A 24,828-nucleotide genomic window follows, 5' to 3' on the forward strand; every position below is an offset into this window, starting at 1 on the left:
CAAAGAAGCGAATAAATTTTTCACAGACTAGTTTTAATGAACGAACTACGTGCAGATTTACAACAAAAGTTTGGCGTATTTAGACGTGGTCCGGGTTCTAGTTAGAATTCCAGAATTATACTGCAAACCATAGCCCAATGTTCCCATCCATTAATATAAAAATTTCGGAGTTGCTCAAAACTATAAATTTTGGCATGTTAATGAATGTAATGGCACCTGTACAGCATCGATACCATACTTATGGATATGTTTTAACTTTTCAAATGTTAACCCATTATCTGACGTCAACATATTTTCGTTTCTAGGACGTTCAAATCACAGGCTTAAGGAAATGAGCTAACGGCCAACTGGAATGTTCCCGGAGGTGAGCTTTCAGTGCGGCCGGATAAAGATTATGCGGATGTCCAGAAAGCTTTGGTACACTATCCTTGCTGTTCTGGTAGTCTACCTGTTTCTTCAGGCGCGCCAGCTTGTCATAAGGTTCAAAGATGAGGAACGTTTAAATAGATATCCAAACTACCCCTACGCCAGTGAGAAATTAACAGATTCTAAATGCAGTCCGAGAACGAACATAGCTTTTGTGAAGACGCACAAAACTGGGAGTACAACTTTTATGAATATCCTACAACGGTTTGGTTTCAGCAGGGATCTAACCTTCATACTGCCAAGACAAGGCCTTGTCTACCTTGGGCCACATCGCCTCACTCTCAATTCTTGGTCAATTCTTCCACGTCCGGTGAACAAAACCTTCAACATATTGTGCAACCATGTTGTCTACAACAAGGATACGTTCCATAGGTTCTTGCCAAACGACACGGTGTATATAAGCATTCTACGACATCCTCTTCGGCGGTTCCTTTCTGCTTTTTGGTACTATTCTCACGTTCACCCACAGGATTACTTACTTAAAATCAAGGGAGATAACAAAGTACAGACTTTTCTTCAGAATCCGTCGTTGTTTGAAGCAGGGGTACAGTACACTAACAATGCTATGGCCACCGACCTGGGACTTTCACCCGTTAATTTCCACCAGAAGAGCGAAATCATGCGGTACATATGCGACATTGACAGAGATTTCACACAGGTTCTTATTCTTGAGCTTTTTGATGAATCATTAATCCTCCTAAAACGAAAACTTTGTTGGGATCTTGGAGATATTCTATACCTGCCAAAAAACGAACGCACCAACCTGGACAATAGTACGATTATCTTCCACAGTAACCTTACTAAAGAAGATATACACAGACATGAAATATGGGATCAGGCAGATTTTCAATTTTATAATCATTTTAAACAAAAACTGATGCAGGAGATAAGCTCTCTGGAGCCTCACTTTTCCGAAGAGGTATTGCACTTTAAGCAACTAAGAAAGACTGTGTCCTCTTATTGTCAACAGGAAGTGAAGCATGATAACCGACAGATGCCGTTGAGCATACCGGAGAGTGCATTTAACCGACATATTGTTGTGACTCCTCAAGACTGTGAACTTCTGTTGATAAGAAGTGAAGAGAGGTTTACTGAAATTTTAATACATAAACAATATCCTGATTTACAACATCTTATTTTCAGGAAAAAAGATCGTAAGGGAAGAAGTTAAAAATCCCCACTAAAATATCTTATTTACTCGTAACTCCTGTGTTTTGATATTTTTTTTCATAGATTTTATATATTATTTTGGAAATTCCGCATATTTCCCAGTCTGCATATTCCAATTCTTTAACTTAGCTTTTAGTGTATATTTAGTCGTTTACTCAACTCTTTGTACTTGGCTACATTCGACGCACCAAAGTTATTGGGGTACCGGCAGATTTTCCCCTCACAAAAGGTGGCGCTAATGTGACATAGGATTGCACATCACAAGTCTTTGTTGCGCGACGCAGATGTTGCGTGCTGCGGTTTCATCTGTGACGTACTTTGGCCTACCCAGTGTGACGTCGCACTGTTGACGCTGTAATGGAATGTCCAGTGTCATTGAAATGATGTTATACATCCCACTTCGAACTTCCGGTATCCCATTCTATAGCTACGATGACAACACGTCCAGTGCATGTATATAAATGTGTAAAGAGTATGATTTCTAAGTCTACTGTAATCGATTGTATAGTCATCAATTAATTCTCAACATGTTGATATGGCTCCTATCCACGCGATTAGTGGATGACTGTAATATCGTTAAACATAAACTATACATATAGTACGTGTATAGAACTTCTTACATATCCTGTGATCCAGCCGTGCAATCAAATCTGAGCAATGTAACGTGATAAAATACGTGGTGAGAGGGTGGAGACCGAGTGGCTAATATACTTCTTTCATTGGCTAGGGCACATTTTGAGGAGTTCCAGCCCAGTCTTGATTTTGTGCAGTGAGTTTGTGCTTGGGGTTTAACGTCGCACTTAACAATTTTTCAGTCATATGACGACGAAGGAATCAGTAGGGTGCATGTAATGTACCTCCTTGGTACAGGACGGATTTCCACCGTATTTTTATCAAGTGCTGCTTCACTGAGACGCCTTACCGAAGGCAAGTAAGCCGCCCCGCTCGAACCATTATACTGATACGGGTCAACCAGTCATTGCACTATCCCCTTCACGCTGAATGCCAAGGAAGGAAGTTACAACTTCCTCTTTAAAAGTCTTAGGTGTGACTCGACCCGGGATTGAGCCCGGATCTACCGCTCCCTTGATTTTGTAGATTCCCTTCTCTGAATGCTCGTGAAGATCTGGTGACAAAAAGCGATCAATAAAGCTCGTTGCGATGTGTAACGATTGCTAAAGACCACATTTGTTCAACAAATATGGTGTGCATATAACACATGGAAAAGTCAATCAGAAATTTGCCAAAGGTCGATGGTTTACGTCCGGCAGTGTATACGAGTTTCCGCTATCCAAAACCCTTCAACTTACAACTAAATGTTATATGAAACAATAGATACTGTCGGAATTTTTTTATATTTCAGACAACAACACATTTGCAAGAAATTTTTGCAAGGTCTTTCAGGATACTTGCAATGCTGTTGATGCTCGATGTGTTCTCACAGCTACTTATATAAAGTGTCAGTGTTGTGTGTTTTAAACGGGCAACACATTGACGTTCAACCACTCTACCATCAGTGCAATGTATCCACGAGCATGACTGCTTATAGACGTTTTAAGTTTAGTACGTTTAAGTCTGCATAGTATTCCTTGATGTAATATAAATATAGGGCGATCAGTATTTTTTTTTTTTTTTTTTTTTTTGGTATTTTTTCACTGGCGTTGAACGCCGTACTCAAGAATTTTCTACTGAATTTTAGTAGGTAGAATAACATTGGCTTCAGGATCGATGTACAGGTACATACAACTGAGCACGATGCACATATATTCATTTTAACATATTTCTTGATACGCCTAGCGTGTACATTTAATTTACCAATCATTCTGTATAATCAACAGATACCAATTGATGACGAAGGTGAAATAACTATGTAACATCGTAAAGTTTAATTTATAACTTTAACTTTATCTTTTAATTTTTGGGAATGAAGCTATGTGTATCAGAGTTTCCTGGAGCCTGTTTTGCATGTCGCAGCACTACACCAGGTATATCCCCGAAGAAACCTCTCTGATGACCCCCCCCCCCCCTCCCCCACTCACACACAGAGGTCGGGACTGGACTTGGTCCCAATACCAATTATTGATCATACCAATTATAAGACCAAAGATTGTACTTCTTGCCGCAGCGCTTGGTGCTGAGAGGTTTGAGCAAGGGAACGGAACCGGTTGGCCCGGTGTCAGTATAATGGGTGGGGTTTTATGTCTGGTGTCATCGGCATGATGTTTCAGTGACGGCAGCACTTTGCCAGCATAGATTCGCCCTGCCACAAGAAGACACAGTATATGTACACACATCTAATGATTTGCAGTCGCAATATGACTGGAAAATTAATATTTAAGTGCGAAGCCCAAGCATTCATATTTACCACAGATGCAGCTTGTGACCGCATCCTAAAACAGGCATTTGGTGTGAATGACCTACACAGAGCAGTGGCCTCGGCATGAAAACAATATTCGATGTATTATTTTTTGCAACACTTATTTCTATTCTCAAAACTGCGTACTATTTCCTCGCGGGAAATTGGCCGCTAAAGCGCAGTGAACGTTTAAAATACCACTCTTTTCTGTTCCGGAAGTTATTTTGTGTGACGTTGTATATGTATATAGCGGTGATGTGACTAACTCAATTATCAGTTTCTCATGATGACGTAAAAATCATTATCCGTTTGGGAGAATATATGTTGAGTGGTAATACGCGTCATACTAATACATTCTGTCTTGACAGGCAACAGGTATAAGTTCAAAGCTGATTTCCGAAACAGTGGTGAATGTGGCGGGAAAATATCTGACCGTCAGTTGATGCTACAAGCAATACTTATCACACACAGTGCTGTAGTGAGCTACACAAACACTGTTTAAGGTGTCATCCACGAGTACCGATCATTGGTCAGATGGCAAGGTCATTGAACGTGTATGTCAAAATATAGTATATTTTGATACACAATGTGAAATTTGTAAATATCATTTTTATTTATGAAGGAAATCCTAAATTTCATCCTGGCATGAAAATAAATGCCCATTAATATATTATAAAATATGCATTATACATATACGCCTAATGTAAGCTACGGGAAAGGGTCTGTGAACTGTATATAGTCTTTGTGATAGACTGCCAAGTCTGAGGAGCATGGCCTGATACCCCGTGGTATCAATCACATATCACTGACAGTTTGGCAATTTCCGGGTTCACATGTAGCCAGGGCCTTGCCAGTCAGCCTGCCCGTGGGGATGCCGTGCTCAGAGTTGTCAGAAATGGCCAACATTGGCCAGCTTCACGCTACGGTGACTTTAATTACAGGTAATGAGTAATGGAGTCTGCACAAAACAGGCATTTAGCCCTGGGATGACATGGTGTAGTGTAGTATATCGAGGATGCGGCAAACGAACAGCACTGTATGATATACATGTACATTATTACCAATTTTCGTAATATATAAAAATTGTAAAATGCTTTATGCCGGTTTGAATTCATGGAAAAAGTTAAATGTGAAGTGGCGATACTCTCCAGATGCCCCAAACAAGCTTTACCCAGAACAATATGAAACGATAATACCAGTATGATGACCCGAGATATATAATCTTACAAAACCAGCACGTGGTCGGAGAAGTAATGCTGCATGAATGTACATTCGTAATTAAATTTTTCACAATTTAATCTCAGACCATGAGAGAGTATACATAGCTGGCCAGGCTAGACGTGGTGTTTATACTCGAACAGCAAACAGTTTCCTTACTAATCAAGAATTTGTTGACCTGGTTGCAAAACAGGTGGGTCAGTTATGTGCTCAACTGGCGAATAAGTTCACTGTTCAAATATGTGGTAGACAACACTGCCTCCATTGCTACATATGCTAATACCGTGAATACCACTCACACTTCGTGAAAATAGCGCACACAAGAGTTAAGAGTTTCTGAATTTGTTACCTATTTATAGCCCCACGGGGAACTTCATGCGACGCCGATGATAAGAGCCTGGCTTAAGATGTGTACAAGTCTAACATATATAGAATGATCACGTGCCTTTCCGACAAAGTCCCTCATGTACAGGTAGGATCAATCCAATATACAGGTAAGGGCCATATATAAACCAGCAAAAAACAGAGTAAAACCAGCAGCTTATCCTCACAGATAATGTAAGGCTCACATACGTCGAGTGTGTTCTATAACACGTGTCAGTGTTATAACAACTATGAAAACACCTGATGCTTTCAGGTGCGATAATAATATATATTTCCTGTATAGAATCTATATGCAGCTAGACGATATTTCTAACCTTGCCACAAGGCGTAAAAGTCACACTTGAATTATTACTAACCAAGGGGTGTGTCACACGTGTTGGAGGGTTAACATGACCAAGTGGTGTATACAGTCACCCGTGTTGGAGGGTTAACATGACTGAGTGGTGTATATACAGTCACACGTGTTGGAGGGTTAACATGACTGAGTGGTGTATATTCAATCACCCGTGTTGGAGGGTTAACATGACTGAGTGGCGTATGTGCAGTCACCCGTGTTGGAGGGTTAACATGACCGAGTGGTGTATATACAGTCACACGTGTTGGAGGGTTAACATGACTGAGTGGTGTATATACAGTCACCCGTGTTGGAGGGTTAACATGACCGAGTGGTGTATATACAGTCACACGTGTTGGAGGGTTAACATGACTGAGTGGTGTATATACAGTCACCCGTGTTGGAGGGTTAACATGACCGAGTGGTGTATATACAGTCACCCGTGTTAGAGGGTTAACACTGACTGTGTTGTGTATAGAGTCACGCGTGTTGGAGGTTTAACACTGACTGTGTTGTGTATAGAGTCACGCGTGTTGGAGGTTTAACACTGACTGTGTCGTGTTTAGAGTCACGCGTGTTGGAGGTTTAACACTAACCGACTGGACATGACCGATTGGAGTCAATAGTTGTATGTTTGTATACTGTGTCTTCTTGTGTTAGGGCGAGTCCATGCAGCCAAAGTGGTGGCGTAGCATGCCGAAGACACATTATATACTGACACCGGGTCATCAAGTCATGTTTGCTTGATCTAACCCCTTATTACTAAGCGTCAAATAAGGTAGCAACAAGTTCCATTTTTTTGTTCTCAGATACCCCGACATCGAGGCGTACACCCCAACCATTATGTCACCGAAACGTATCGTAGGCTTAACATTCTCCTCGTACACTGTCTTCAGTTTTGAACACGGTCATTCCTCAAGCGTTGAGATTGACAGTGTATGTTTTATTTGGCCTTGAACATCAACGGCGTTGGAGCCGAGCGGGCCCAAAGGCCAAGGTTCCCCCCAACCGTCCACTTTTCAGGTGGTAGGGGCTCGAAAGGGCTCCGACCCACTCAACCCCCCTCCAAACCATTAAGGTGCACAATCGGCTTTTAGCATCTCTAGTAACAGTTTGCCTCTAAATAGTATCGCTCAGAGCAATCTCCTTTTATCTATGGATGAAAGTATTGTCTAAAAAGATGCTATCTGTCACTGCCAGGATGTTGTTATCCTTACAGCACAATATATCTGCTAAGTTTTGTACCATTGGTACAGATTTAAACTCAAGGAATCTGAAAATACTCATCAAATATCTGATAATCTTCTATCAACAGTTATGCGATGATAGCGCCCATCTATACATGAGCCTTGTACCGGTACCTTAGGATCACGTAGAAAGGCGCGTGATCTCGAATGCTCAGACAACACCTCCCCTCCCCCCCCCCCCCCGCCGTCCCCTAATATTTTCAAAAATTTAAGTGTCACCATCTTACTTGTATGGCTGTGTACGTTTTAAACCGCAAATCTCTGTGCCATGACTAACTGGCTGAGCCATCATCTATGGCAATCCATGGCAGCGGACGTTGGACCCTTGATCGCATAAAATGTGCTGGGGTACACCTCTAAACACGAAGCCCCCGATTTTAATTTTGCGAGGCTAAGCCCACCCCAACCCCCCTCCCCCAGCCCCCCTCCCCCATTTCCCCGCACACATTTTAAAAATCTTTCACAGTTCTATACTCTTCAGACCCAATCTCTCTGTGAGCCGAAAAGAGTGAGATTCCGTGTATACGGCAATCTAGGGTCACGAAGATTCCTGTAACCTCGCCAATAATGTATTCCCGCCATAAGTTTTGTGTCACGAAAATCTCAGCCTCACCACATGTCGCAGCAGGATAGCTTATATATGCTACTGTACATGCATGTGGAATTGGGCGAATACACTCGGGAAGGGATTTGTTTACACATCTATACAAGATCGCCAGCAAGTGATAGCGTGTGGAGCGAACGATGGGTTGATGATTGCAATTCAACCTGGGCCCAATTTTAGCGTCATTTCGTGACATGGTCGTGATTTAAATAATTAACCTTCCTTAGCATCAGAACGGGAGGCCAGGAATTAATAAAAGGCGTTTTGTGAGCAGATTAGCGTCGCCAGGTTTGTACGATAGTTGTGAATCCTGCGACAGAAGGGATAATAAATATGGGGTATGGTATTACTGGAGCTACCAGAGCGATGAGCCCCCTGTAAAATCCATTTCAGCAATTAGACGTTCAGCTGCTGGCTGTGTTGTGGGAGTGGAGACCCACAGTGGCACAGCGGTCAGTATCGAGCGTGGGAAATTATATAGCGCATGTGTATATTACAGGTGAGGGCTGGAGCAGTATATAGACGACACATTGTGTACATATGTACGTATATCTCGGTATCGAGACTATCCGGCCACGTCTGCCCATTAAAACGTCCAAAACGACGCACATATGTTAATAGACCAGAAGTAAAGCAGGCAGACGGAATAGTTTTAGTGTCAAACAACGGTAGACTGAAAGGGAGCCTTCAAAAAAGCTGCCACGCCCACTTTGTCAGCGGCGAGTTCAAAGTTTCTTTTGTGGTTACGACAAAACACGCCTGGATACGTGTAATTTATTGTCATGAGCGCTATGTGCTGGAGTCCGATTTAGGATCTAATCAGGTGAGCCGGCCAACAGGTAAAAATACCCAGCCTTGTTTACACGTACATTAATTATACCTGCAATGTCTGTGTATTGGTGCACCTATGCAGTTTTAAGAATAGTGCGGATAACCGTAACCATGTGTGATTTGTGTGTAAATTAATAGGTGATATAGGCCTACAGAGGCATGTCGGTCCTTATTTTATTACCTGCTATAAGCTTATATATCTATATAGAGTATAGCTGCGATATATTTAATTAGAGCGCATGTGTCACGGTATTGCTTAATTAATTCATAAATAGATTCTTCCCGCTGTCCAAGAATCCAACTATAGCTTACAGCTGATGATGAGGATGACAGAAAACGTGTCAAGGAAAAGTGAAGGTAGCACAATTCACAGGTGCAATAATAGCTTGTTTCGCCACACGACCTTCGTCACAGTACGGCTTGTCACACATGCGCAGTAATCGGCGTATTGATTTTGCCAGGCTTTAAATTTTTCCGTATGTATCAACTAAATGAGCAGTATAGGAGAGCTACTGGGGTGGACTACTATACAGAGGGTAAGGTTGTCGCACGGTGACCGTGGCGCTTTGCCTGCCTGCTTTCTTGTCCATACCCACGACCTGCAGGCGGGACGACTCCCGCCTCCAAGCACACAGCCGAGCGAATTCGACAAACCCATTGATTTTATCAACCCTATAAGCTGTAAGCACACAACCTCCAAGTCTATGACATAAAAAGCCTCTGTTAAATGAACCCGTCCTCTCCTGTTTCACACAAGTTAGGAGAGCCAAGGAAATTCATTCTATGTTTTTACAGCTGGGGCATCGTTTGTTGCGAAAATATGCGTTTTCCCTTTCCTTCTTTTTAATTTCTTTTTTTTTTCCATCGTCAAAGTAGAGTTATACCAGGAAGTGGACCCAGTCCTCTGGCTGCCGTGTCATGGGGTGCCCCCGTCGCGTTGTTCAGTGTCAGCAAGCACGTGAGGGGGCCTCAAAGGCTGATATCATATTGCCACCGTCAACTCCGCCTGTTTTGTACCCACTCTAGCTACACATGTGTATGTATAGGGCCGCCTTAAGATCCAGACCATATAACTAATGCGTATGGCTTTGGCGGTTATCATAAGCTGGGAAATATCAACAAGTGACAGTGTCTAGGCCGGTGAGAGTTGTGCGGCTAATTCCGTATTCAGAACACACAGAAGACAGTGAGTACAGTAAGCCTACATATATATACCTGGTGATCGGCTTAGTGTTTCATGTCTAACCGTTCATAATTGTTTATTTGCTTATTTAGGCAGTGTGTACAAGGGTATGTATAGGTATACGGTCACGCTTAAAGGAAGAGTAAAGATTAGCTGTAAGTGTATCTAAACTGTCTGGGGGCAGACAGTTTATCAACCGGTTATTTTCGATGCCACATCTTTCAAAAATGTTACCTTAAAAAGAAAACATCAGCGCAGTACGTGTGTGGCAGAAAATTCACGTATCAAGGATTACACAAACATCAACCAAAACCTTCATATATGTATGCATGCAATTTTACTCCACATTTGGACACTGCAAGGAAGACATTTCATATTCCTTGCAGGGAATAAAGCATTTTAAAACTCACCCCTAATAGGAGTTTGGTGACGTCCTGCGTGAATAGGCTTTAAAGGTACATGCACATGTAACGCTCTAATCTAATCATCCAGAGACGACGATAACGGCCGAATATTATGTCCTGACACAGGACAAAAGTTGTCTGAATGTTTAGAGTGCATGATACGACATCATTTAGTTGAATTAGACCATTTGGATTACAGGTAAGGTAACGTCTATGTCATTATCTTCACATTGGCAACTGAATGCATGACTTATGCTTTCCAGACATTTAACACTGTCATGACATAATTTTCTTGCTCTTCTGTTGGTATATACAGGAGTACTTGAGCCCCGCCCTACCTGTCAATCATGAGGCTGTTCACTATGGAGACACGTTCCCTTGGGGAAGACCCGCCTTCAAAGGCCTTCCTGGCATTTGAAATTGGAAAATACACGGAAACAGACGCAGACTTCCGGTCTGTGATGTATTTTGACTTAGATAATAAGGTATGTAAGCACCAGTGGCGCTGTTAGGACACATTAGTCAGTTTTGATAAGGGAAACGTGTTTTCAAGGGAGACACGTCACAATATCGAGCAAGCCTGTAACTGAATATAGAGTCTCAACAAATGTAATAAATGCTGCCGAAAGGGAACCACAGCCATCCTATAATAATCCAGTATCAAGCTGAGATATACTCTAATCTAACCTTGGGTTTGGAGTTTGTAGACTCAGCCGCTCTCACCGCTCGCCTGACCATTTACCCTGTTCGTTGAAGACGATTTGTTCTCCACTAATATGGCGTGCATATCTGTAGTTCTCATGTGGGAAAGCTTGTCAGTAACTTGCCAAAGGTCGGTGGGTTATGTTTGGCACTCTGGTTTCCTTCACCTATAAAACTGATCTCTATCACTTGCAATGAAACATTCTTGAATATGGCGTTAAACATCTATCAAATAAATAAATCTATTCTGTACTGTTACGTTGTAGTACTTGCATTCTATGCGCTAGTTTTGTGCATGTGTGAGGTACTTAATTAAAGCAGACGGGACGAATTGCATGTACTGGATCTTGGTTTCAGGACAAGTTCGAAGGTGATTAGGCTTGACATATTTTGTTCATAAAATGAATGCTAGAAGTGAAGATGAAGTCAGCCACTAAAACTGAATTAATTAATAAAGCAGTGTTCAAGAAATGCTCTAAAATATTTTTAAAAATTCTACACTCCTTATCAACAAAATAAATAGGTAACAATCATCAGTACCTAGCCACTCATTTGGCGACGCCATTTTGTCATGTTAAAACTGTCTAGATAAACAAATTTACCGAACACAGCAGGACATTCTGATTGATAACAGACTCTTTCATTCAGATTTTGGGAAGATATTTTCGTAATAAATCTGACTTTGCTAAGGAAATATAATGCAAAGTCAAGTAATGATTCTCCTGATGTGGTTTTCTTGCCAGCTCACTCAGACAGCCGTTCTCAGTTCCCGCTTCATAAATGTGTAGTTCAAAATGCATCAGTTTATCACTTAAACTAACCGCAAAATCCAATTTATTGCACGGATATCTGTCTATCCACTATAAAAAAAAAATCACACACTGACTATCGAGAACTAATAGGTTTTTTGACGTGGCAGCCAATTATCACGTGACGCTTTCAGCGCTAGTGATTGGCCAAGTTCATAGGGTCTTTTACAACATGGCTACCCAGAGTGAATTGACCGTCAGTGCGATATCCCCAATGCTGAACTGCATCTTCTCGGCTTTCAGAACTTTATAGAATTTTTTTACATTTTTTTATATGTTTTTACAGTGATAGCTGTGTCCTATGTTATTTTTTCTTTTTATATATAATGGCAGACAGTATGTTCGCTTTAACTAATCCACATCTGTTGGAAGCAGCCATATAGCAAAACATAATAGGTGTCAACAATTCCATCGAAATGACGCGATTAAATTGCTTAACAGGGTAGATTTATGGTTGATGACCCTGTCATTATGCCACTTAATATATGGGGCACAAACAGAACATGCAATAGTATATAATATATAGGACACTGTCTGTTTTTACGCCTGTTAAACGACCTAGACACATTTACTAGTCAAGCTAAGAGACCTGAGCTGGCGAATTCCTGACCTGTGCAGCGGGCTTTCGTAGCCGCATAACGTGAACAAAAAATTTAACCCCTGTGAAGCCCATTTCCCTAAATTACTCATCATTTACTTGTGAGTAATCAGATAATTGTTCATGCATGAGATTCGAACTAAAATGTATGGGATTTTTTGTTGTTACAATTAATTCAAAAGAACTTCTCAGTTTGGGACACAAGATAATCGTGCCAAAGTAACAGCACCAAGGAACCTAGCAGGGACCATAGCAAACCTATGTGATGATACTGATGGCATCAAGGGATATAGTCGTTTAATTCAAACACGCCTTTGCTTCATTAAATAACTGGTCTTTCCCACTGGATTTGCATCTTTTCACCGACTGAGTCGCACCGGCGATCTTCAATTTGAATATATCAGTTTGAATCTGGATTAAAACATTTTGTCTCTCTTACTCCCGAGAAAACCGGTGTGGTAAATGTTCCTTGGTTCTTTTACATGCTGTCTTTCTTGGCAAAATTAAAACACAATCAGGCTTTCATATCTCACATGCCTAACTTTTTGTCTTCTTGACTGGGGCACTACTAACCTCACTTGACGCTCACCGTGTACTTTAAAGGATACAAGTCCTGTCTTGATTCACAAGTGAATTTCATCGCCATTTGAGACCTGGTGTTTGGATGAGAACTACTTTGGCGAATGTGTTCTGTAAATAATGGTATTTAATTTAGGAAGTGTAAGTCAGTCTAAGGATGTCCGCCTTGAAATTATTTCTTTTTTGTTGAGGCTTTTACGCAGTCAAGAATAGTTCCCATACAATACACCAATGAGGTTTACACATATTGAAGACATGTGGATAGAAACCGCTGGAAATCACCGCTCGTAACTCACTACCTGACCAAACTCCTGACGTAAGGACGCAGCGGAAGCTGGATTTTATGTCGTCACTCTATTGGTAAGAGAACGATGACGTCACTCTGTTGGACTGAGAACGATGGCATCACTGTATTGGTCTGAAAACGATATCGTCACTCTGTTGGCCTGAAAACGCTGTCGTCACTCTATTGGCTTGAGGACGATGTCGTCACTCTATTGGCCTGAGAACGATATCGTCTGTCTATTGGCCTAAAGACGATGTCGTCACTTCATTGGTCTGAGAACGATATTGTCTATCTATTGGCCTGAGAACAATGTCGTCACTCCATTGGTCTGAGAACGACGTCGCCTCTCTATTAGCTTGAGAACGATATCGTCTCTCTATTGGCGTGAGAACGATGTCGTCTCTCTATTAGCTTGAGAACGATATCGTCTCTCTATTGGCGTGAGAACGATGTCGTCTCTCTATTGCCCTGAGGAGGATGTCGTCACTCTATTGATCTGAGAACGATGTCGCTTGTCTATTGGCCTAAGAACGATGTCGTCACTCTATTGGCCTGAGAACGATATCATTTCTCTATTGGCGTGAGAACGGCGTCGCCTCTCTATTGGCGTGAGAACGATGTGGTCTCTCTATTGGCCTCAGAACGATGTCGTCTCTCTATTGGCCCGAGAACGATGCTGTCACTTCATTGGGCTGAGAACGATGTTGTCAATCTGTTGGCCTGAAAACGATGTCGTCACTCTATTGGCCTGAGAACGTTGTCGTCATCCTGTTGGCCTAAGACGATGTTATCCTATTGATCCGAGAACGACACTAGGGTCGGCATTAAATTAATGTCAGTGCTTAAGCACCAGTATAAGCATTTGAGGGTGGATGTGCCAATCGTGTGTGCATTCGATGAAAATAGTGACCTCTGATTTGTTACTGAACTTGTGTTAAAAAAATGTATGATACTATTGAATTTATTCAGAATGGGCATTGAACTTCATTGCAGTGGATATGTCCTTTCATGGTACGCTTTACTTCTCGCATATAAATATCCACTAAATAACTAGGTGCCCTTGGATATAAAGAAAGAGAGCTTTCTTCTAACGCTCGGCAGACGGTATTGATGGAGGGACAGTCCTTTATTCATGAAGCGCTTGTGTCATATAAGTCTGCCAGTTTTGAGGGTGTCTCGTGTCCCTGTTACTCAGATTGTGCCGTGAGGCGTAACATGGACGTGAAAGCTCGCTATTATCTGGTTGAGAGCACTGTGGCTACTCACTGAATGCAGTGAAAGAGCCGTCCTTTCCAGTTACGTCCACTTCTATAATCGTTTCCAAGCTGGCATAATGAAGGAACCTCTAATATACCATCTACATATATGTCTGTACATACAAAAGTACATGTAGGCTTATGTATACACAGTGTATATGAAATCTGTTGTGTTGTAATGGTTTCCAGTGGAATGCTCACTGCATGCTTAGACGTACTGGTGCTCACAAGCATCAGTGCGATCGTACAATAATTTTGATATCACTTTTAATATTAACATCACTGTAAGGCAAAAGTCCTAAAGGTTTATAGACTTTTCTTTCCATATTTTTAACATATGTTAAGTACATTTCTTGGCGGTTCTGAATAGGATTTTCTTTTAGGTATAGTAATTTCGCTCAATAAGTCGTAGCAAATAAATGGTTATGTTAGCATATTCAATTAAAGCAGTGCATTACTCTTAGGCAACGATCTTATTAATACATACTTTTCTTATTAAGTGCGTACAGTTTTGGAATATAGAGATAGCAACAGTTACCAGTATAAAGAAATAAATGAATAGTTAATAAAATTTGTTAATTTATTCGCATGGGTGGAGGAAATCCCTAAAACCATAGCCGAACCAGCGAGAGCCACGAGTACACGACCTCAATGATCTGGGGTCGCCGATTGTGGCGAAAGCCTTATCCTTCATGAATAGAATACGTACTGTGTGAAGTCTTTGTTCAGAAAGAGTGCCTGGTCATGCATGCATATTTATATAACGAATGATTATTTTTACTGATAGTACGTAAACCAATGCCTTGTTTACGAAGGTTACACGAGACAGGCATCTTTGCCTATGACTTATGTGGATGAAGAACCCATTCATATGGCGTTTTATGGTCATATGAAAGTTTCTCATCATATTCACGGATACATCTTTGTCATGTAAGATTGCACTGTGTTGTGCTGTACCATTAAAGCGCCTTAAAACTATAAATAATATACACTTTAGTATTTAGAAGTTCTCATCGAAGAGGTTAAAGGTTGTGGTTTCATATTTGTTCGTGACTGGGTGAAAAGGCTGTCAGTGTCGAGTTTGTACTACAAATAAAACTCTCCTTGTGTCTGTATATATATATGTAGAATGAGGGTAGCGTATGCAGCTTCTATACGCTAGCTGATGAATCAGTTCAGATATTTGTGGGATGGCCTCAGGGAAATGTTGAGCAGAAAAAATTCTAATGGGCTTAACTGACACTGCTCAGATAGAGTCGGTCACGTGATGAATTAATGCCCGTGATCAAGCCAGATAAAATTTCGGAAAATCTCAGTCAAAGTCTTTGTAACATAAAATAGTTTAATGATTGAACTGTACAATTAGTTGTTGTTATTCTGAAATGGATTCTAATGTGTATGTACTCCTGTCACGATAAAGCTGTCAAGCAGCATAGCGTCAAAGTTCGGAGCCAGTCTCTTCCTCGTTATTGTCCGTCTCGGGCGAAGCGTGGATTGTAATAACATTCCTGACTCAGCGCTGCACACCTCCAGGTTTGGTTGTCCTGACGTACACCATTTACCTCCCAGGTCTGGTTGTCCTGTCGTACACCAACCAGCTCCCAGGTTTGGTTGTCCTGTCGTACACCAACCACCTCCCAGGTCTGGTTGTCCTGTCGTACACCAACCAGCTCCCAGGTCTGGTTGTCCTGTCGTACACCAACCAGCTCCCAGGTTTGGTTGCCCTGTTGTACACCAATCACCTCCCAGGTTTGGTTGTCCTGTCGTACATCAACCACCTCCCAGGTGTGGTTGTCCCGCTGTACACCAACCACCTCCCAGGTTTGGTTGCCAGGTTTGGTTGCCCTGTCATACACTAACCACCTCCCAGGTTTGGTTACCCTGTCGTACACCAACCATCTGTCGTACACCACCAGGTTTGATTGTCCCGATGTACATCAACCACTTCCCAGATTTGGTTGCCCTGTCGTACACCAACCACCTCCCAGGTTGGTTGCCTTGTTGTACACCAACCACCTCCCATGTTAGGTTGTCCCGCTGTACACCAACCACCTCCCAGGTTTGGTTGCCAGGTTTGGTTGCCCTGTCATACACCAACCACCTCCCACGTTTGGTTGCCCTGTCGTACCTCAACCACCTCCCAGGTTTGATAGCCATGTCGTATACTACCCACCTCCTAGATTTGGTTGACCTGTCATACAACAATCACCTCCCCGGTTTGGCTGCTCTGTCGTTCACACACTTCCCAGGTTTGGTTGATCTGTCGTACACCAACCACCTTCCAGGTTTGGTTGCCCTGTCGCACACCAACCACCTCCCAGTTTTGCTTGCCCTGTCGTACACCAACCACCTTCCAGGTTTGGTTGCCCTGTCGTACACCAACCACCTCCCAGGTTTGATAGCCATGTCGTATACCACCCACCTCCTAGGTTTGGTTGACCTGTCGTATACCAACCACCTCCCAGGTTTGGCTGCTATGTCGTTCACACACCTCCCAGGTTTGGTTGATCTGTCGTACACCAACCACCTCCCAGGTTTGGTTGCCCTGTCGTACACCAACCACCTCCCAGTTTTGGTTGCCCTGTCGTACACCAACCAACTCCCAGGTTTGCTTGCCCTGTCGTACACCACTCACCTCCTAGGTTTGGTTGCCCTGTCGTACACCAACCATCTCCCAGGTTTGATTGTCCCGAAGTATATCAACCACCTCCCAGATTTGGTTGACCCGCTGTACACTAAAAACCTCCTAGGTTTGGCTGTCCCGTTGTACACCAACCACCTCTCAGATTTGGCTGCCCAGCTGTGGGCCTACGGAAAGTTCAGGGTAGTCATGGGGCTGGGTATTACAATATTTCAAAGGATGTACGCTGTTCGTGTGCAACTGGTATAGCATATGCTGAAATGAAGCTATATGCTATGCTTTCGCCAGTCAGACTAAGATCTTTTATTGCATAAGTACAGGTAAAGCTAACAAGAAATGGGTAGACGAATAGTAAATAAATATTCGCACATATATACGTGACTATACAGGTGGTAGGTTTGTTTAATGATCAGCGTCTAATCTATCTCCGTGACAGAGGGGTCAGCACGCCAGCTCGGCGCAATGACTCAGTAGCCTCTCAACAATGCGGTCGCTGTGAGTTCAAGTCCAGTTCTTGCTGGTTTGCTCTCCGGCCGTACGCAAGAAGGTCCGCCAACAACCTGCGGATGGTTGTGAGTGTTCCCCCGGGCTCTGCCCCGATTCCTCAAACCAAAATGCTGGCGACCGTCGTAAAAGTGAAAGATTCTTGAGTACGGTGTAAAAACACCAATCAAATAAAGAAATACATGTAATCTATTCTCGTGTGTCCGACAGACAAACCCCAGCCATCGAACGGTCCCAATCCCCCCCCACTCCCTATACCCACCCCGTTCTTAACGCGCTAATACCTTGTAAGAGTCCGCTAATACAGATCGGATGCACGGAAATGGCACACGCACTATTATTTGGCACTCTTTATTACACAATACTAAAACACGATTAACACTACTTCCTCCGTTTAACATGGGAACATGGTTTCAAATGTGGTCTATGAGTCAAAGTACGTAATGCTCAATAATTTTGAGATACAAACGTACCATCCTGCACCCGATTGATCAGATTTAAATAAAAGGGTAACTTTTCCGACGGAATTGAGTGGTTTCCTTTTTTTATCCTTGTAGATTTCTTACCCGTTCCACAAGATGCTAAAACGAAGTTTTCATGAATATGTCGCATACGAAGTAAAAGAAATCCATATGTGAAGAATATATAATTTAAAATTCCCACCAAAGACGTGAGATATGCCAGATATGCCACCTGAAGCTACAGTCAGAGAGATAACATATTATTATTATTATTATGTATAACAACTTTGAGTTACACATGTAAGTAGGTGAGATGTATAATAACTACATATACCCTGTTTTTATCTCAGCAAATGATGTGCAGTTTGTAATATATATACTAGATGTACTTTCACAGCACCCAGCCCGATATAAGCCTAAAACGACGTATAAAATGGCACATTATAGTCAAGCCAGTTGAACAGTTAATATGTAGGCTGTATTGTGTTAAGGCGAAGGTCTGTAAATTAAACACGTCGCTGAATGCGGGCTGATCTAAACGGGCTTTTGTTTATAGTTTCAGCTCATTTTAAATAAACACGCAGATTGGCATGTCGTTATTATGATTACATTGATGTACACCCCGGAACGTAACCAGTTTGCGATGTGTGAGCACATCACTTTTGAGATACAAGTTTATAACGCATCCATCGGAGCAATGGCTGTGAAAGTTTCTCTCCATGTTTATACCGCAGATAGTTTGATAATGCCGTTTTTGCACAGTTGTTGAACACTTACACAGTCATAGCAGTTCCAGTGACTGTGCAGTTTAGGCTGCGCCACCGAGCGCGTGTGAGCGTGGATGGCTGCTACGGTAGCCTTTTAGTGGACTTGTAGACTTGAGAAACGCAATTCTAACATGATCGAGATCTGTATCTGTGGCTGATCATTCTGCTCGTTGTTGCTGTGTAAACGCGCTACCGTTTGTCAAAACCTCTGGAGGCTTATGCTGCAAAGTGAAAAGGGCATTATGGAATGTGAACGTTTCTTGCACTGTGCAAAATAAAAATCTCTGTGGCTTTTTTTTGGATCCGTTAAAGAGAGATCATATCCACCGCTTCTTCAAACTGACTCTTCTGGATTCCTGGTCCGATGTGGGGTCTTTTTGTCAGGGGGCTACAGTGCGACCTGTCATTAGGCAGACGTGTTAACCAAGGCACTGCCAGAACGACACAGAAGCTGTGAAATGTCCAAGGAGAAGGCACTATGCCATCGGTTCCGGAAGCGTCACGTGCTTACCACCATGCCGGCGTACTTTCTGGTCTTTGATCCGGCCATTACGTATCGATTTTACGTGATAGATTCGGATTCGTGTCAACGTAGTGGTCTACAGAAGGTAAAATCTTCATTGCCGTGTGGTGTTTATTATCAGATTAGCCTGAAACCTATACATAATGAACAGGTATCAGGGAATTAAAGCTTTCACCTTCACTTTTATAATTAAAACAACCAGAATATTTCATACCGGAATTTTTCCACGTAATTTCAGTATAGAGAGGTCATGGCACTCACAAATACGGTATATACATAGCACGTTCTCATAAACCGACTCAATTATTGGCAAGAGAAACTCAAGAGAAAAGGCTTTGTTTCAGTTTCAGCGTTTTTTTTCTGCAATCATTCCGAATTTGTTTAGTATGTTTGGTCTGCTATTCTCACCTCCACATCTAAGTTATCCGATGTGTGTGTTATCTCCAAAACAGCTTGTGTTCTTACATCCTGGAAGGAAAAAATCTGACAAAAATGTTTTCTTCGTAACCATTAGAACTGAGGACAAGCGAAACTCAAAACAAATATGAAGTAGACCTATATACGTCATGACAAGAAATGACTTCGTTGTCCTAAGCTATTATAAGTCATTGCACATTGTTCGGAGGAAAGTGTAATTTTAGATTTTCCTTCTTTGAAGAGTTTTTGATTATCAACACTCGCATCCCTGAAGAAGGAAAAAAAACCTTTGCACATCTTTAAATAACACATGCAGGCCTTAGTGTTAATCAGTCACTCGTGCTGAGGTGAGTGTCATTCAAGTTGTCCCCGAAACTGAATTGTCTGTTTCACACAATGTTACACGAATATACACAACTGAATATACAGTGTGTATGCGTTAGGAGCGTTATATGTAGAGCGTAATGTATGCATTTGTGTATTCTGTTTATAAACAGATGATTATGAACAATGTGACTACCAGCAACGCCCTAATTTCGAGATATTATGATAAACAAGAACCTTATGATGAATGTTATAACTTGATTTGTTCGTCTGGGAACAAGATGACGAAAGTTGACCTTCTCTGACCTTTGGAGCGTGAGTCCATGCATACTGATGCTCGTGTAAATAGTTCTGAATACGTGCGCGCCAGTGTTGTCTTGTTGCTTTTGGGTCTTAATAACCCGCGCATTTCATGGCTGTATATATAGCTGGATATATGAATTGTCAGTGTTTGTTAAAGATATCTTTCATTCAGAAAATAACGTAAAAAAATGACCCAAGTTATTATCTTTGTGTTATCTACATGAGCGGAGAGTCCTCTCGGCTATACAATCCAGCATGCGTCGGTTTCTTTCATCAACAGTTACTCCTTACACTGTCAAATTTGACAAATACAGGGAATCTGTCTTGGGAGAAACATTATTGTAAAACCAACCAGGGGTGTCATTTTGTCTTTAAAATAACTTTTCTTCATTGTTTTTTTTTTTAAATTAGTTGTATTCTTCATATTATATACGCATTCTTTGGGACTTTGTGTCATTAGTTTGGGTTACAGTCCCAAGTTGGAACTTCTTGCATGTATACGATTTGAAACGATCTGCTTTTTTCGAGGTTAGCTCTCCTGGTAGTGTGTAAATGGTTCACGGTTGGTGTGAGATTTAGGGCGAAGCGCTGTGCTTGACCTTAAAACTACCCAGCGTGTCCTGGCTGGATGAGTGAACTTTTTACCGTTAAGAACGCAGTTGTCATCCAGTCTGAACAGCTATAGCATACAGCCCTGATAGTTGTTTATAGCCGCTGTTACACGCACGTGTCACGGGCACACATACGCTGCACACATAAACTGCATAAATACTGTGCTGTACACTCGCACTTCCACTGCCAGAATTACAGTCGCTCTTTCGGCAGTAAACTAGGTCGTCTATAGACACTACTATATCGTCAAAACTTTTTTCTGCGCTGATTTCAACTGCCAGACTTGTTGAACCAGTCTTGAATATTTACCTGCTTTTCAGCGAGCGCACCTAGACCGTGTAGCAGTGTGTCCTGAAAGCACGGTGTTTGTTGTAATCTCCCCTAATGCTCTCTGGATTCGGATTCAGTTTCAAAAGTGTTTTGTATGAGCAGACGCTAACGTTGATCAGGTAGGCTAGCCGCAGTGCAGCTTGTCGTGTCTACACAAAATAAGGTCTAGATACAGAACTACAATTACTCTATCTGAGTGGATCTATATAGTCACATTTGTATGTTAAAGAAGCTTTTGTTACTTATATACCGTTTACCTGTAATGCATGCCATGCTGTGCTCCTTTATCCCACTAGACGTATGCTGATAGAAAATCAGCCAAGTGCCCCCCCCCCCACCCCAACCCCTCCCCACCCCCACCACCACCACCACTTAGAGATACACACCTAGAAGAGGTGATTGTTGATGATGAGTTTGACCATGTCGCCATTCTCTACACTCTTCATTGCTATAGCAAAAGTACCAGCTCACATAATTTCGTTATATTTATGCTGGTAGGCTTAATACACGTATATGTACACCCTGCCTTAAACAGACATTTACCGTTATACTCCTTTAATCGCCTGTGTATATGCATAGGTGCTGAAGATTTTTCGGCACTGGCGGATATACGGTGGTGTGTATTTACGACTCTTACATTTACGCATGAAGTACCGCAGTGTGTTACGGTTATTCGCTGATCTGACAGTAATGAATGCAATTCTTAAGTAGGTCATGCGGACTTTTGTCAATAGAAAATGTCAGTTTTAGCACACTGTGCTGAGTGAGCGAGGTCTCGTCGGTCAGCTGTGTCACCTTACTTGTAATTTCTATTTCTCTTTTCACAGAAAGTGTCGTTCAGGTCTGCGCCTGATCAGGACGGAGGATTTGACGGCAATGGTAACCGTTACTCAGAATTCGACGTCACTAACGATAAGACAGGCGTTGAGAGAGTGGGTCGTGGGCCGCACACCCCGGTGGAGGCTAAACTCCTAGCGCAGCATACCGAGCTACAACCTGTGCGCTATTCGGAAACCATGACAGTCTCTGCGTTGCCGAATTACGAGGAGCGTTACGTCAGCACCTGGCTGGATGTGGAGAATAAAAAGCGGTTCAACGAGAAAGTACATTTTAAGCCCACCCTTGCTCCTGTCAACTATTCCGCCTCTATCATCTGTTACCGTAACAGCACGAGACGCAGATTTCTCAGCCAGGTTGAGTACGAGCCTCGTGTTAGACCTCGCACATTTTCGGAAGCACTGTTCATTTATCCGAAAACAGCCCAGACAACGTACGTATCAGTGATGAATTACCATGTGGACGAGTGCAAGCGCTGGTTCAAGTCCAGTGTGGAACTCAAAGCCAAAACTTACACAACGTCACGGATACAGCCCGAAAAACCTACCCCGCCAAGATATAGCGTGACTAAAACTGTTACTAAACAATCACGCGCAGTCGACGAGACAAGTGGATATGTTCCACACAGCATGACGAACGGACCAACAGACAGCCATGGTAGACTTTCGGACAGAAATATGAATGAAAGTGACTTCACGAGCCTGGAAGATTCAGAGTGCTGATGCCAAACTGTCCATTTTCTTAGTAGTGGGAGATATTTTGAACTTCGTCCAATCCTGCATTGATGTAGGGCTATACATGTACATGGTGCGATGTGGAAGAATCATCACTATAAAGGGGGATAACTCTCACTGCATACGTTTAACCCGTACAGCATTTGTTTTAATCGGAGTAACTTGTACTGAGCGATTTTCATGGACAGTCATATATTTTTTGGATAACAGTAGGCTAAAGCTGCCGTTAGCTAAACGTAAAATCATTTATTTTGTTGACTGAGTAACTTAACAGAATCAGTTGTGCTATGTTTCAGAACCTAGTAGTTTTATTGTGGCGTGGAGTACAGAGTAGCCGCGATGTGTTATATACATCCGGTATATGTTCATATACTGGCCTTCTGCGGGTCCGGCTTGCTTACATAAAGTAGCAGTAGATATTTTTCCAACGGATAACTTATATTGTCTAAAACTTATCAGGAATCTCATTTGCTGATTTTTTGCAAATCGTAGAAATGTTTACTCTATACATGTATGCAAAATTATATTTCAAGCAAACTTTTATATTTTCTTTAGGAACACAAAGTGCCCTTATTCTTTTAAATCATTACTCGTTTAATACACGAATCATTGAACGCTATTTGATATCGAATGTTTTTTTGTTTTTTTTTTTTTTGTTTTAGTATTAATTGCCTTCGTTAAGCTTTAGTTCAATGTTTTATGAATGAATGAATGAATGAATGAATAAGTGCTTGGAGTTTTACGCATTTTTTTCAGTCATATGACGACGAAGAGTCATTATGTGCATGTACATATAATGTATCTTCTTGCGGCAAGGCGAGTCCACCACTGAAGTATCATGCCGAAGACACCAGATATGACACCCCACCCAGTCACATTATGGTGAAAACGGGTCAATCAGTCCTGTTTCCCAGCCTTAAGTGCTGAGGGCCAAGCGAGGCAGCAACAAGTACCATTTTTAAAGTCTTTAGTATGACCCAACCCGGATTTGATCATCAGACATGGTATCATCTGACGCACTCAATTCAGTAGGTGGCGGATTGTAAGTTATCATATTCCTTTAATGTGACCGAGATTGACATTCTGGGCATCTCATATATATCAATATAGCAGCTCTTAGTCACATTATGCATTAGTCGATGGCAGATGATTTGTCTTTGGCTTTACTATTATCATAGTAAGTAAACGATTCTAATAATTCCGTGGTAGGTCACACTACCAAGGGAATTAGTCTCCAACTATGGAAGGGGATATCCACCAAAATCGTACGCGTGAAACTTTGAACGTTGCAACTTCTACACAGCTATGTAACGTCTACCGACATTCGGCTATGTGGCTACCAAAATGTGGGTAAGGTATGTAATCTGAACATTGTAAACTGTGATGCCGCAGGTTCTGTCTTTCGATGGCGTGCATTTGTTTTCACCATTGCAGTTCTGGTTATGGATGAGACGCATGTGCCAGTAACTCTGTTAGCCACATACAGGTCTTGCAACACTGCTCTCATCTGTGGTGATGCGCCATTATGACAACAGGGGGCGCTATAATCAACTAGACGAAAAAATAATAACCGCTCCCAATCCTGGAAGTACAGTCCACTTTACGGCAAACTGTTCAGTTGTCGTTGTTCTTTTTAAGATAATAAGACGTCAATCATGGATGAGTTATGCTAATTACACAAAAAAATTACCAAATTTTTTACTTTTTAGCAGTTTTGCTGATGATTTCATTACAAGTGTTGTGACAATGTTTGAAAACCCTTTTGAATTTGTAATATTATGGGGGTTGTTAATTTTTCAGCAGTTGATTCAAATGTTTTGTTTTTTACATTTTGGTCGTAGTACTCCCTAGTCCCCGCCATCGTCTTGTCTGTAAAAAATGTAACGTTATTATTTTTTGTTTGTTGTTTTGTTTTTGTTTTTAATTTTTTTGTTTGTTGACGTAGAACTCTGGTGCCTAGGCAATTAACCCGATATAGGCCTACACAG

General features: G+C 41.9%; 2 protein-coding genes across 6 annotated transcripts; both read left to right on the forward strand.

Annotated features, from left to right (window-relative positions):
* The first annotated feature begins 394 nt into the window (after positions 1-394).
* LOC135476937 (galactose-3-O-sulfotransferase 2-like) lies at positions 395-1,597 on the forward strand. The gene has a single exon (XM_064757084.1). It carries the CDS (start codon positions 395-397, stop codon positions 1,595-1,597), a length of 1,203 nt encoding a protein of 400 aa, XP_064613154.1.
* A 3,949-nt stretch (positions 1,598-5,546) lies between these two features.
* Positions 5,547-23,459, forward strand: LOC135476643 (uncharacterized). Of its 5 annotated transcripts, XM_064756736.1 has the most exons (4): positions 7,813-8,578; positions 9,447-9,756; positions 10,474-10,642; positions 22,097-23,459. In XM_064756736.1, exons 3-4 carry the CDS (start codon positions 10,505-10,507, stop codon positions 22,826-22,828), a joined length of 870 nt encoding a protein of 289 aa, XP_064612806.1. In that variant the 5' UTR covers positions 7,813-8,578; positions 9,447-9,756; positions 10,474-10,504; the 3' UTR covers positions 22,829-23,459. The 5 variants fall into 5 exon arrangements, with proteins under 5 accessions (XP_064612810.1, XP_064612806.1, XP_064612808.1 ...); XM_064756740.1 differs by lacking the exons at positions 7,813-8,578; positions 9,447-9,756 and adding an exon at positions 5,547-5,664; XM_064756738.1 differs by lacking the exon at positions 9,447-9,756 and having other exon boundaries at positions 7,813-8,562.
* The last annotated feature ends 1,369 nt before the right edge of the window (positions 23,460-24,828 follow it).

Source organism: Liolophura sinensis, chromosome 10 (assembly GCF_032854445.1).
Source record: "Liolophura sinensis isolate JHLJ2023 chromosome 10, CUHK_Ljap_v2, whole genome shotgun sequence".
Taxonomy (NCBI): Eukaryota; Metazoa; Mollusca; class Polyplacophora; order Chitonida; family Chitonidae; genus Liolophura; species Liolophura sinensis.

What these genes read in the sequence shown, in the direction of transcription:
- LOC135476643 (XM_064756740.1), top strand. Translation starts at nt 10,505, where the DNA reads ATGAGGCTGTTCACTATGGAGACACGTTCCCTTGGGGAAGACCCGCCT. An exon ending in ATTTTGACTTAGATAATAAG is followed by an intron (nt 10,643 to 22,096) that starts GTATGTAAGCAC and finishes CTCTTTTCACAG; the next exon opens with AAAGTGTCGTTCAGGTCTGC.
- LOC135476937 (XM_064757084.1), top strand. Translation starts at nt 395, where the DNA reads ATGCGGATGTCCAGAAAGCTTTGGTACACTATCCTTGCTGTTCTGGTA.